This window comes from Castor canadensis, chromosome 6 (genome assembly GCF_047511655.1).
Source record: "Castor canadensis chromosome 6, mCasCan1.hap1v2, whole genome shotgun sequence".
Taxonomy (NCBI): domain Eukaryota; kingdom Metazoa; phylum Chordata; class Mammalia; order Rodentia; family Castoridae; genus Castor; species Castor canadensis.
Window position 1 is genome coordinate 96,447,652 of NC_133391.1, and position 14,802 is coordinate 96,462,453.

Genomic DNA, 14,802 nt, shown 5'->3' on the forward strand with positions numbered 1-14,802 from the left:
AGAGATAGTCAATATAGAATACTTTTTCTAGTAGGCTGGCTATCATGGGAAAATTTTAATAGCCAGCAGTAAGAAATAGTTCCAAGGTTGAATGTGTCATTTAATTGAATAATTCATCTATTTGTTCATTCATTTTCTTGAGCATACTTATGGCATCCTGGATGGAGTAAGCAAAGAAGAAGCACTTAAAACTAGGTCACTGGAGTGACTTGAACACAATGCCCAGGATAAGCAGCAGCACAATTCATTTGAAACTGTAGAAAATAAAATGCAGCTGGGCCCTTGTGCAGCTGAATCCCTAGATGGAGGAACAGATATAGCACATGTAGTAGCTCAAGTTTATTCTGTAGCACAGAAGGCTAGATCTGGGCTGGGGACATCTAGAGGCTGAACTGCAAAGAAGCCTATCCTTTCGGCCTCAAGACCTCTAATCATTCGCTTAAGAAGCCTATCCTTAAACTTAGGTGGTTTTCTCCAATAGTATTGACCTGCTGCTTGTATTTTCTCTAAAATCATCCATAAACCTTGCCAGTGCTACCTCAAAATAAAGTAAAGAAGCATATGTTCCATAAATATTGATATACTGATTTTTGGAATTCTAAACAGTAAGCTGGCCACCTTCTCTCTGCACCCCATTCATCTGGTTTTGTAGCCGACAAGAGGAGACAGAGATAAAAAGATGAATTATGTGTGTGCATGTACATACGTTGCACTCTTTAGAGATGATGATATCTATAGTACCATCAAAGAAATCTTCTAAGGTTGCAGAATGAAAAATTTTAAAACAGTTGCTTTTATTCATGCAGAAATCTTACTTAGTGCATCCCTTCAAATTCTTTAATCCAAAATAGATTTTTGTGCCAAAATTCTTGTGTTCATTTATCCTACATGGTAATGAGTCCTAAGCTTCCTCTTCCAGTGCTTAGCCTAATCTCAGTCAATAGTGAACTAATAGTCAATAGGAAGCTAATGGTCCTTATTGACTAACAGAGCAGCTTTAGTTTTAGGGTTCAATCTTCAGGCACCTTGGCTGAATTCTGAAGGTCAATTGCAAGCAGAGAAACAAATTAGCCAGTTTGTAAATCCTTATTTTCTCAGAAATGTAAAGGAGAAGAGGGTGTGGAACAGAAATAGTTTAGAGTATAAAAATTCTAACTCTATTTTGAGTTACATCAACACAAATAGAAAATACTGGGGCTCTGGGGAGAGTTTTCTGGTGGCACTGGGGTTTGAACTCAAGGTCTCATGCTTGGTAGGCATGAGGCACTCCATCAGTCCTGTTTTGTGTTGGGTACTTTCAAGAAGAATCTCATGAACTATTCGCGTAGGCTGGCTTGAAGTGTGATTCTTCTGATCTCTGCCTACTGAGTAGCTAGGGTTACAGGCATGAGCCACTGACTCCCTGCTCCTGGTTTAACTTTTGTAAAGGAATTTAAAATGACCAATTCTCAACTTTACTCTCTCCATATATACATATATACATCTTATTAACACAATTATTCCCTCTGATGTCTTACATTTTCTCAATTTATTTCCCAGAACGCTTATTAAATGCTAAACATAGATTTTTTTTTTTAACATACAAAGGCATCCAATTCCTTAGAAGTCTCTAGAACTTGCCTGAACAACCCACAGTGAAGTTGACTGGTGACCTCAGGAGGGACACAGAAGTCCAGTGCTTCTGTGCAATGTTTTTGCATCCAGACCAAACTTTGTGACATTCCCGACTCCTAGGAACATATTAATGCCCAGCATTGTGAAGCACATCCATCTTACACAAAGAAAGTTTGAAGAAACAGAAACTCTTTAATGTAGACTTGATAAAACATGAGTGTTGTCTGTATTGAGTTTTTTGTTTTGTTTTTGTATTGCTGGGGATCAAACTCAGGATCTCACAGGTGCTAGGCCAGTGCTCTGTGGGCCTAGCTCAGTGGGTTTAGCTCAGTGGACCACTAAACTAAACTACAGTCCCTAATTGGTATATTTTTATACCAATGCAAGTAATTGATGCAAGTTCAATATGGCTCAAGAGAAAAGCAGATATGTTGATATAGAAAATTCAGGCTCAATCAAGGATCCTGGATTTGGTCAAAGTTGGAACAAGGAGCTCAAGCTATGTCATCAACACTTAGTCTTTCTCAAACTCTTGGCTCTATCCTTCTCTGGGTTGCCTTTCTTCTTAAGCCAGCCAGTGTCTTGATTGGCCAGTGTCACACTTACCTCCTATTCCTCCAGCAACCATAGTGGAAAAAAAAAAAAAAGAAAGAAAAGAAATATCCAACAAAATTCCTGGACTCACTGCCTCCAAATGGCTTGGCTTTGGCCAAATCCCCAGCTCCACCCCTGGGGACTGTGTGCTTCTTCAAGGAAAACCTTTGTTCTGTCTGCAAACAGAACAAATGCCAGACTAACAAAACAACAGGTATGCAACACTGCCTTCAAATGTGTAGTGGCCTCTTGTGTGGGTAAGGAGATAAACTAACATGAGGCTCCAGAAATGAGAAGTCACCCCTGCATGAGCCTTACAGGAAAACAGATTTCAACTCACCTTTCCACAGAACCATTAGTAGTTGAAATAGGCTGCCCCAGACATGGCAAGTACCAGGTCATAGTACTTGCACATGTTCAGGTACAGGCCAGATGGGCAGCTGTCAGGAATGCTGGCAGGGAATTCCTGCATTAGAAGAGCTTTGCCTACATGACTCATAAGGTCACTTTTGACTCTACATTTCTATTATCCTTATTAATTTCCCCAATTCAATTTGCAGTACAGGATAAACAAACCAGCCTAACTTGATCTGGAACTTCTGCAGGCTATCACAGGTCATTTAATCTAAAACACATGGCCCTCACCATTACTATGTTTTCTGAAGTCCTCTGACAGAATTTGTCCTTAAAAAGATCTCCATGTTATTAGTTTCATTCTCTTTTCAGCTTCTTGCTTATTCCACAATAGCCTTTCATTCTCCTTTAGATTAAAGGGAGTTTTCTTCTTTCTGAATTTCTCCTCTTACATCTTCTAACTGGTGAGTCCAGATTAAAATTATATCACCTACATATTTACTTAACAATTTGGCTTTCACTTTGCAAGTTTGAGAGTAAGAGAAATGGCAGATAGGGCCACAGATTATTGCAGCTCTGGAAAATTTTCAAAGATGGAGGAATGAGATTTTAAATTTTGATATTAATATTAATTCATAAAGAAAATTTGATATTTTTTGTGCAACATTGCTAGAATTAGGGTATAAACTACATGAGTCTTAACACATTAAAAAAATCCATGTTTGTCAAAATTACACATTTTGACATATCTTAAACATTTTTAAAGAAAGTATATTCAGAGCTGAAAATAGCCCCCACCATACACTTACTTAACTTAAACTGGAACTACCATCTAAACCTGAAATAAAATGGTTTTTTTTTAGGGTATGTCCATCCTTAATAACTGACGATATTTCTTGTCTTTTTCAGTGAATGTTGTGTCAATGTTACAGGAATTTTGGGAAAGCAAGCAGCAGCAAAAGGCCACACTCCCAAGTGAAGGTGTGGTAGTCTATGAGTCTCTGCCGTCTTCTGGGCCTCCCTTTGTGAGTTATGTGACTCTCCCAGGAGGGAGCTGCTTTGGCAACTTCCAGGTAAGAAGCAGACATCAATTTGTGGGTGGAAGCTACCTGGATTAAAATAGAATAAATCCTTTTGTAAAATGTTAAAGTTGTAAGTTTTTTGAACATAGTAAACAAAGTTGTGCCATATCCTACCGTGTGTAGTGGAAATCAGTCAAATGTTCCAATGCTTTTTTTTTAAAAAAATAGAAGTGTTTTATATTAGTATGTGCCCTGGTATTTCTTTTTGAAAAATGAATTTGATAGCACAATGTATTATTTGCCATTATAGCTGGTGCCTTTTCCTTCAATAAAGATGCCTTTTCCTTCAAAAAAAATTCTGGGATAGAGCTTACAGAATTAGAAAAGAATGGCAAAAGTCTTCCACCAGGACCTTCCCATCACGTGAAAGTCTCAACTTTCATGAATTATGTAATTAAATATTAACATAATTAATATTCTACACACTGAAGCATTGAATCAACAGCTGAGGGTTGAGGACTGAGGTCAATCACCTGTGCTTCGCCAACTTCTGCCTCTGTCTACTGTATATCCTTGGGATACTTTTTTAATCTCCTATTTTCTCCAACTTTGAGATGGAGAATAATATTTACAGGATTAGTTAGAGGTCATGTAAAATATATATGTACTGTGTTTAGTATGATATCTGGTACATTGTAGGTGTTCCAAGAATCATTTTTATAGTAAGTATAAAGACTTCCAGTTTATGAGGTGATGGGAATGGTGATAAATTTCTAATTGTATACTTACCCACACAAAATCATTTGCCTACATTACCACAACATCTGACTATCCAGTGTGTATAGCAAATACCCACTGAGTAACTGAGAAATGAGAAGCAGTGGGCTGAGGATGTGGTCCATGCCCTGAGGCTACCAATGTACAAAAAATGTTATGATAATTACAGAGCTTTATTTAAGGATTAATGAAAGCATAAGGAAAGGAATTCTAAATTTACCAGTCCCCTTTATAAGTACCTCTTTAGTGCAGTAAACCATCTCTCAATTTTCAGTAACTGGTATAGATGCTTTCTTATAGCTATGGACACTGTGAAATTCATATGCCATCCAGTTTCTTTCTTAGCTTTAACAAATAGGAAGCCCAGAAGCAAATTTTCAGTGTATCCCTTTGTAAGTCTTCAGAACTTAATGTCATATCATTTTTAAGGCTAACATCATACCTGATATTATTTTTATTTCTACCTTTACTTTCCCTTTGAATTCATTGTCTCATTCATTTATTTTATCCTATTAACTGGTGTGTGTTTGTCTCAAATCCTTTCTGGAGTGAGGGAAGGGTATAATTTGATAAATAGACTCACAAACCCATCCTGTCTAGGAGAAGTCAGAGGTTCTTGGGAATGTACATGCAAGCTGAAACATGTATTTGAGGGCATCTTGGCCAGTCAGAAAAAGGAAGACGACACTCTCTGCATAGGGAATGGTATGTGCAGACGCATGTACCAAGAGGAAACCACAAGCACTTTCAGAATTGGGGGACTGTGTCAGTCTGGGTGGCAAGGACCCATGAGAAAGGACAGTTAGGCCAACGTATCAAACCATAAGGGACCATCACACCTTATGTTACATAAAATCAGAACCCCTGAATATGTCTCAGAAAGATCGCTCTGGTGGGTGCATGAAGATGCTTTAGATCTAAAGAAAGCTAAAAACCAAGAGGCAGGAAGTAAGCAATGAGTAGCCATGGAGGCAAGCTGCAAACATAGTGCAGTCAGGAGGAGAAGGTGAAAGATTGCAGGAGGACAGGACTTAGGATGAGACCTCAACCTTTGGCTTTAACCACTGGTCCAGGAACATAGGGGAAAGAGGATCAAGTGTTGTGGAAGATGAGAAGATGAGAACACAGTCAGTGCAGAGTACGCAGAAGCTCCCAGGCCAAGAAGTGCAGTCAGCTAAAAAATATAGGACCTGAAATTCAAGAGAAATATGAATCGTGTTTCTACATTTCTGAATTGTGACCACGGCCACAGGTATCACCATCAAGTGAGAATTTGTGATGTGAAAAGGTAATCAAGATGTGATCTTAGGAATTGTTTGGGAGAAAATAAAAGAAAAAATCATTTCTCTAAAAAGGCTGAAGTTTGACCAGAAAGAGACAAATAGTCTGAAGAGGGAATGTATGGAAACCAAGACTTGTGATACTGAGAATGCAGAGGAAAGGGCCCAGCCACGGTACAGAAAGTCATGAGATGTGCGCTTGGACTGTGATGAGTGTAAGGTCCTAATAACCTTCAGAAGAGTCATTTCAGTGTAGAGAATGGGATGTGGGTCAGATTACAGAAGGTCAGAGAGTACACAGGGGTTTAAAACAGAGACAGTATCCTTCAGTAAGGATTTAGACAGTTCCCCCCTCTTTTATGATAAACTCTGCTTGAAAGAACAGGACTGTTTTATCTCTTGTCCACTGGGGAGATGAATGGAAAGCATGATCCAGTATAATTGTCACTAGCAGCTTCCAGAAATCTAAGCCATAATTAAAGATAGGAAGGACAGCTAAGACTGAGCACCAATATTAAATAATTCTCAAATAGGCAGAAGAGATGGACTAGAATCAACAAAATGAGCTGCTCTCAGAATGTAAAATTCCAGAATGTAAAATTCCAGGTGGGTGTGGTGCCTTGTGCCTATAATCCCAGTTACTTGGGAGGGATTGTGGTTCAAGGCCAGACCAAAAAAAAGTTAGTGAAGCCCCATGTAAACAAATAAGCCAGAAATGGTGGAACATGTCTATAATCCCAACTGTGCAGAAAGCATAGGTTGGGGGATTGCAGATCTAGGCTGGTCAGGGCAAAAAGAGAGACCTTACCTTAAAACAGAACAAAAACCTAAAATAGAAAGAACTGGAGGCGTGGCTCAAGTGGCAGACTGCTTGCCTAGCAAGTGCAAGGCCCTAAGTTCAAAACCCTAGCACTGCCAAAAAGAAAAAATAATCACATAGCTAGCTCTGTGACTGTATAGAATTTAGGGCAGGAGCATTAAAAGATGAATCAAAATATCTCTCTGTCTCTCTCTTTACTATCTCTATCTTTCAGGTGGTACTGGGGCCTCACATTTCACTAGTCCCTCAAAGAGTTTTTCTGATACTGCATTTATATACCAATCTGTTTTTTAAATTACACTGAATGCATAGGTAGCTTTAAGGGAACTTTGTGGCAACTGATAAAATGGGATTAAAAACTAGCAAATGTGGTCAACAAAAACAAAACTTGTGTCTTTTGTGTCTTTGACAAGATAAATAAGTACACATCTTTGGCATTTCTAATTAAGGAAAACACAAGTTGCACTAAGTATGAGATAGACAATGCAATGATAGGAGTATAATGTAAGAATTCTACATAAATCACTATATTAAAAACATGAAAACTTATATGGATAGCTTTCTGGGTAGCAAAAAACTATTATCTTTGCAACTGCTCTGTAAGTATAAAATTATTTCAAAAGCTTTTTTAAAAAGGAGGTGGGGGATTTTAAAACGCTCTATTTCCTTCTCTTATCTGTTGCCCTTTTCAGATGGAGTCCTGCTAACTTCTCAAGGGCTGGCCTCCAACTTGAGAGCCTTTTGTTTCCACCTCCTGAGTAGCTGTGGTTACAGACCACCATGCCTGTCTCAGTGTTATCATCTTATCAAAGTCTAAATGCCTTATTCTGGCAATAGCCTTGACAACTGGCCTTGCTGTTCCTCCAGCTTTATTTCCTGGAGGGCCTCTTCTGACACTGTTCCTCACCCATTCCTTCACCTCTTCTGATGAACCCCATACTCTTCCAAAACTTCACACCAAGTGCCATATACTTCATGATATTCTTTGAATCTCCCTGATAAAATTTTTACCTCCTCTGATTCCCAAAGCAGTTTTCTGTTTCTCTAGAAGTGCTTATAAGCATGGTTCATATCCTTATGACCTTCATGACTTCAAGCACTGTTTTTCATATAGTAAGTACTTAATAAATTTTGTTGAATCAATACCCAAGTGAATAACAAATTCCAAGAATAAATAAAGTTAACATTTGTCAGTGTTGAATATAATCAATAGATTTTTTTTTTACCTAACTCTGCATGGTAGTGGACTAGGAAGGAAAAGTCACTAGCACTGAAATCAGCTGATATTATTTTGTTCATGTCTGTGATTAAAGTATTACAGAATTCATCCTCTCTAATTCTCTCTGGATTTAACTGTGCATAGTAACTCCCCCTGCCCTCAATTCTTGTGACCATGAGCTACCAACTCTGGCATACTCACACCCTGGTATGCATACATTTGGTCATAGTTAAAAAGTACACTTATTATAATCTATCTAGAAAATAAGGCATTTGGCAGATCAGTGAATTGATCTAGAGTATGTGAGTCTAAGAAATTCTCGTGTTCTTTTTGTTTTTGCTACCCTGAGAATTATGAATTTCTCCATCAGCTCATAAATTTTGAACCAAAAATGATAGGATTTCCCTTAGGTAGTAGATCCAACATCCTTCTTGTAGCCTTCCAAAAATTAGAAAACAAAATGAAAAAACCGAATTCCTCAGCAGGGAGGCCTCCTGGTGACTTCTCTGATAATTTCAGGGTCTCCTTTTCCTTATGTTTAAATCATCATATTTTAAGATTCTCAGGAGAATTGTTAACATCCTTGCTTAAAAAGAGCCAGAATTTCCTGAATCAAATATGTTTTGAAAATGTGTTTGGATGGTTGGTTGACAAATCTGTCCCCTTAACCTATTTGACCCTTCAAAATATGTTTTGACAAAGGAAGAACAGAAGGAAAAAAGAAAGAAAATTTCTCTACAAGCAAAGTCCTTACACTTTTCTTTGTTAGTTTAGAAACCATCCTAAATGCTATTTTCACCATGTAGCATTTCATGTTTTTGCCAGCAGTTGGCCTATAAGAGTCTACGTGTTCATTCTTGTAATGCCTTTCACATAATCAAATGTCACCCCTGTGCATTGCAAATCATTTCATGATGGATTATTAATGCCAAGACCATGTGCTAAAACATGGAGAAACCATTATGCCAGCAGTAGCCTTCTTACCGAGCCATGCACGTCACCTCCAATGGTGCCAAGTAATTGAAAATACTTGAAGTAGAGCTTGGGACTGAATTGTAGGGCTAATCCCTCTGGTTTCGGGCAGTTTTGTGAAAGCTGTAAGAGATTATGCTCATTCATTCCTTAGAAAAGTGGTATTCAGACTGAACTTCAGTTTTCTGATTAATCAAAGAAAAGCAGTCCCGTCCATGGCACTGATGGACTCAGCCACTGTTTTTTATGCAAAGAAACTTCCCATTGAAATAAATGGGAAGCTTGTGTCCATGAAGACTAATTAAGAATTTTCAGTTAGTCTTGACACCACCACCCACAAAAGACAGAAAGGGAGGGGGGCGCATATCTCTGCTTTAAGTCAGGCCTTTATAAAATATACTACAGGGTTAAAAAAAGAGAATTGAAAGTATGATTTTATTTTTGAATATTTAAACAAAAAAAACAATCCACTGATACAAAATATTCTTACAAAAACTTATTGAAACACATTAGTACTTATTATGCCTTTTATAGAAGAAACCATTAAGTGGAAATTCATGCATTTTGAACATATCTTCCTTATATGCCATTTTTGTCTAGGCAGTTAACCCTTCCCTAGCCACATATCATGACCAAGAAAGCAGGCAGTTATTTCCATGTTTTACATAAGAGCAATACAAGGGCCATTGGGTCATCCATCGGTGGACCTCCCCTCTTGATGAACCCAGAAGGAAAGTCACTCATTGTTTCAGCAGCTGTTTTTGTTTCTGAATCCAAAAGGGAACTTGAGAATTTTATGTTATTTGTATTTTGATTTAAAAATGTTATGATTCAAGTTTGTTTTCACACCTGTGACATAGTCTTCCATATAGAGTCAACTTCAATGATTTGTATTTAAAAATTCATTCTTATTTTGAGCAGAAGCAAAATTTTCCTTGGGTGTAGTACTACACCATGCAATTATTTACATGAGTGAATTATGGTTAAATGAAAAACGTTCCCCCTGGCTAAAACATAGATGTGATAACTTCCATATTTGAAGTGTGGGAAATTTATTATTTGGGGTATCATTCTTTTTCACCAAAGTATTTCCTTGCTGCTGTTTAAATTGCTTCACAGAAAACAAACAGGTGTTAAACACTGGGGTGTGTTTCTTAGGCTAGTTGTAAAATGTCAGGCACCACATGAGTTGAGACATTCAGTATCTCCACAGGCAATTTCTTGATTGACTGTTTTCCTCTTTATAATTAACGTTTGACGTGTGTAACAGGTCACACAGTAGGGAGACTGGGAGGGAATACTCAGAGCAGAGGAGCTTCTCACAAAGCTGTCTCTGAAAGACATTGACTTCATTTAATGGCCTTTGATTATTAGCCACTCTGGTTTTCAAACCAAAGTCATTGCCCACGAAAATATCTAGAAAAACTACTGCATAAAACAAAGATGGAGTGTTTAATTTTGTTTTTTTTTTCAGTTACTTAAGGCATTAAGTTCACTTCATCTGTATGATCAGATATAAAAACACATGTTCTGTAATCATATGTGTTATATGAGTCTTCTCAAAGTCCAGGGAAGTAAAGGTATATGTAAATCACAATAAACTCGATTTATATAAAATTTTAACCAGGTTACTGAAAGTGAGGAAGGGAGAATTCGATCAATTCATATACTTGACCAAATGGAATCGTAATGTTCTCTTTGCAGATAATTAACTAAGAATTGGCCCTAACATTCCATACTCCACATAGAGGCTTGTTTCCTTCCATAAAATTGAGACTATTGCCTAACACAAATGGTGACTTAATGCTAAGTATTTCTATTTGAAATTATCCATGACCTCTTTTCTGCCTTTAGAGTTGTATACCTAGGCTTAGATGTGCCACACACTATGTAGTGAGATAACTTCTAAAGGAGTTATTTCCTGGTGGAAATCTCCATGGGAAACCTTCCTGTTTTACAGCTAATGAGACTCAGATACAGGGAGGTTAGTTATAACCCCATCTCATTTGAAAGTCATGTCAGCTAATTATCAGACTTTAATGACTTGCCCATTAAATTAGAAGTGCATATTGTTTTAACAAGCCCCTTTATTTGCTCCCTAGCTTCCTTCCCTAATTTTAATCTATTCCTTTTCTTATTAAGCAAAGTGAATAGAGATGCTTGACCTCCAAAGAGAGTAGTAGAGTATAATGAAAGGAGAGCTTAGAAAAATCCCATGGTAAATAAAGACTTCATACATCTCTACAGGAGTGTCCCAGCCCTTAGTACATGGACTTTGGGATGATGCTCACCATCTTACAGGTTATTGAAGAGGGAAGGAGTCTGACTTCATCTCTCCCTAACCCCTTCCTATTCCTGTCCCTGCAATCCTTGTACATCAATGCTACTATGAAAATAACCCAAAATTTTCAGCCCTAATCACTTCGTCTTGTCTTCACCTTAACTTGAAAAAAAAAAAAAAAAAAAACTATGAAAAAGAAAGATAAAGATAGAGAAAAAAACTTCAAGGAGCACAGTACGACATGGGATTGTAATAGTTCCCAGGGACTTTACTAGGCATGTGAGTAGAATTGCATTTGCAGCAGAGGTGAATGGGGAGGAGGCCAGGTGGTTTATATTATAAAAATAACATTCTGACCCACCATGTGCCTGAAACGTTTCTTTCAGTTGACAGGAACTGGTGAGTTTTCTCTGAAAATTGGACTCCCAAACCAGCTCCCTCCCCCATACCTAGCAAAGACCTCTGTTCCTAGCACACACAGAGCTCTAAATTGTTCCCAACATATTTGCTGCCAGTCTGACCTACAGAGAGACACAATATTAACTTGGGTGACTGAGTTTCAACGGTTGCACTTTTTCACATCACCATCTGGAAGAGGGGGAAATGCTAATATATCCACAATTAGATAAATTGGAACACATGCAAATGTTCAGGCCAGGGCAGTGAAGGTCTTAAAGAACTGAAAGCAACAGGGCCTGGCTTGTGACATTTTTCTTGCTGAAGGCTTGCTGTCAGGGCGAAACTGAGGTGTTGGTGACACTGACCAGAACTGGCAGGCCATATACAGAAACTCTGTAAGACACTTCATGAGACTCAGAATGTAAGTTGAAAAAGCAAAATGTCCTGAACCACCTGAATAACAGACATAACAGCCTACAGGATTTCGGCAAGTACTCTCACCTCTCAGTCAGTTTATTTGGTTTTGCCACCTGCAAAGCCCCACCTAGGGAGAGTCCCTTGGGTATGACATGCTGGTCAGTGAACGCCACCTAAATATCACTGACCTATCCTTGACCCCAGGGAGGATAGCATCTTTAACTTTGAGTTCACAAATGCAGCATTTGCTATTATTGTTATTCAAAAACCTTGCTTTTATAGACCATGTTTTAATTCCTTGGCTACCATTGATAGACACCAAGGAAAATGTGCCTAACTTTATAGGTTTTAAAGCTGAAGATTTGTTTTCCCTTAGTCTTTAAAACACATATATGAATAATTTTAATAAATCTATTGTTTAAAATATTGATGCCTTTCCTCATGCTTTCTTACTGTAGTTGGGATGTATGTTCAGTAAAATCTTGGGAAGTAGAAATGATCCCTCAACACAAGCATTCTGCCATTTTCTAAAATAAAGCATGGGAAAAATAAATAAAATGAGTTATTGTTCAGGGTCTAAATTATGTTAGCTTGGCTAGAAGATGTTCTAACAGTAACACACTTATAAATAATCTTAAAATATTTAATAACTAGCAATAACCTAATTTCTTATTAGGTATTTCTATTTATGATGTGTCCACAGCTACCACTGTTTTATTTCAGTTAACTTAAGAACTTCTGTTCATCCTAAAAATAAAAATGACTAGCCACTATTTTATTTGAGGACAGCCCACAAATTAATCTCAGTTCAATCCTGACATTGTATTGCAGAAAGTTATTACCAAAGAAGTAACAACTATTGAGCCAAAAAGCAAAAATGAGATCTCACTTAAATAAGTGAGCAAAGTTTAGAAGAACTACCATAAAGGTTTTTTGTCTTTCGCTTTTTGTTTTAAAATTGAATGCTGCTTTCTTAACTCTTGAGTAGAGGCAGTTTCTCTAGTGAGAAATTATTACTTTTGATGCCACAGGAGAATTTTCCATGAAGACTAAGAAATTTCTGTACAGGCACCTTGCAGGTCACGATGCCAACTTTACTTATAGTTTTATATTGTTTTTCTTAAAGTTCTCCCCAAATGGTGTAAGTCTCAGGCCCCACAAAACCTCGTTCTGCCTCTGTCGGTAAGAAATGAAACAGGCAGGGACAGAGGCTGGAGAAACATTCATTCCTCTAATAGAGGTGCTAGGTGCTTCAGAATTAGCTGGAAAGGTTAATAGAAAGCAGACACCCCCACCATGACCTATCTGAAGAGATTCAGCAGGTCAGGTTGGAGCCTGGGAACACACATGTTTAACAAGTTCCCAGATGACTATAACATGAACACTAAAGTTTTTTACTGTTCTTGACTTCTGGCCTAGGCCTGGTGGTGATCTTCCTAGGCTACCCTGTGGCCTTCTGATGGCCTATTGATGATATAAACTCCAAAACAAAATACAAAGCCAGAATGGGGTGGACTTGGAAGGAATTTCTTATCTAGTAGAACTGGGAAAGTCTAATATAAATGGCTTTTACTCTGGAAAAACTACCAAACATTTCTTAAAATAACCCTATGTGGTAGGATTTCCAAAGCCTTTGACCCTATACTTAACCAAGAGGGCTTGCCCAGCCAGAAAGAGACACTTTCTATGGGGGATGACATTTGATCTCTGGTCTCATCATAGTTGCCCTTGGACCTCTATTTTCCTTCCCCCTACAGCTCAGGAAAGCATCAAGGAGAATAAAAGGAGAGAAGAAGATATTAAGGTAATCACCAGCACATTCCCCTCCTCAATGAACACAGATTATTATCACAATTTATGGTATCCTCCTTGACTTTTTGTTCTAAATGAAGTCTAGTTTCTTATGCAGGGAGGTACAGTCTTAGAATCTTCTGTCAACATTACCCATAGAATATTAAAGTTAAAGCTTTGCCTCAAGTACCTTACCGATTTAGTGAATGCGATGTGACCTTAGCCATATCCTCTCTATTCCAATGTGCGTAACCATTTCTACAAAGATTAACATAACCTAGTGGCCAACATTCAACTCTCAAGCCAGACAGACTTGAGGGTGCATTTTGTTTTGTTCACTTTTAAAGCATCTTTTTCTGCAATTACAACCTAAGGATAATGACAAAACAAACCTCATAGGATTGTTGTAATAACAAACATGGTAAAAATGTAAAATGCTTAGCACAGTGCAAGCACATAGTATTGGCAACGAGGCTTACTGTTGAGCTCTCTCTCAAGAGTATGCGAAGAAAACTCCTAATTACCTTCAGTGAGCAAACCCTTATAATTGTTACCTCTTTCTGCACAACAACTCACCTCAAAACTTATAAACATTACTGTCTCATACAGTCCTTGAGCACTAGGAACCTGGACGAAGTTTAGCTGGGTGTTTCTGGCTCAGGGTCTCCTAGAAATTGTAGTCAAGCTGTCTATTGGAGATGCTGTCACTTAAAGGCTTGATTTTGGGCCTGGAGGATCAGCTTCCAATCTCACTCAGGTGGCTGCTGGAACAAAGCTTTTTCCCCCCTTCCTTGTGTGCCTTTCCATAAGGCATGGCAATGGACACTGTTCCTCCAGTGGGAAATCAAAGAAGGTAAGCAGTACCAAGATGGAAGCTCTAGGGTCCTTTGTAATCTGATGTTAAAAATGAGATAATATCACATCTGCTACTTTCCATTGGTTACACAGACCAACCTTGGTGTTGTGTGAAGAAGGCAGTGTGAGGAATTGAATGCCAGGAGGGGCTCAGTGGGGGTATCTTGCAGGCTGCCTACCTTTGCCTTTGAACAGCTTCCCTAGCAATGACACAGTCACTCTTATTTTGTTTGCTTTAATTTTAGGAGACTTTGAAATGATTATAATGGTTTATAATCTACCAGCAAATGAAAGGCATTTGAGCATCAAGACAAATGTCTGAGTGGGGGCTGCTGGCCACTTGGAAAGCATGTGGTTCCACATGCCTAAGAAATCCACAGCTGACTTTGGTAAAATCTTGACTGTTA

At 38.2% G+C, this 14,802-nt stretch overlaps 1 protein-coding gene across 1 annotated transcript in view; it reads left to right on the forward strand.

The window, feature by feature from the left end:
- Lix1 (limb and CNS expressed 1) overlaps positions 1-14,802 on the forward strand; it is a 50,128-nt gene that overhangs the window by 16,301 nt on the left and 19,025 nt on the right. The window contains exon 2 of the mRNA XM_020186477.2: positions 3,472-3,635. Coding sequence (XP_020042066.1) covers positions 3,472-3,635 — 164 coding nt within the window. The remainder of the gene's footprint in view (positions 1-3,471; positions 3,636-14,802) is intronic.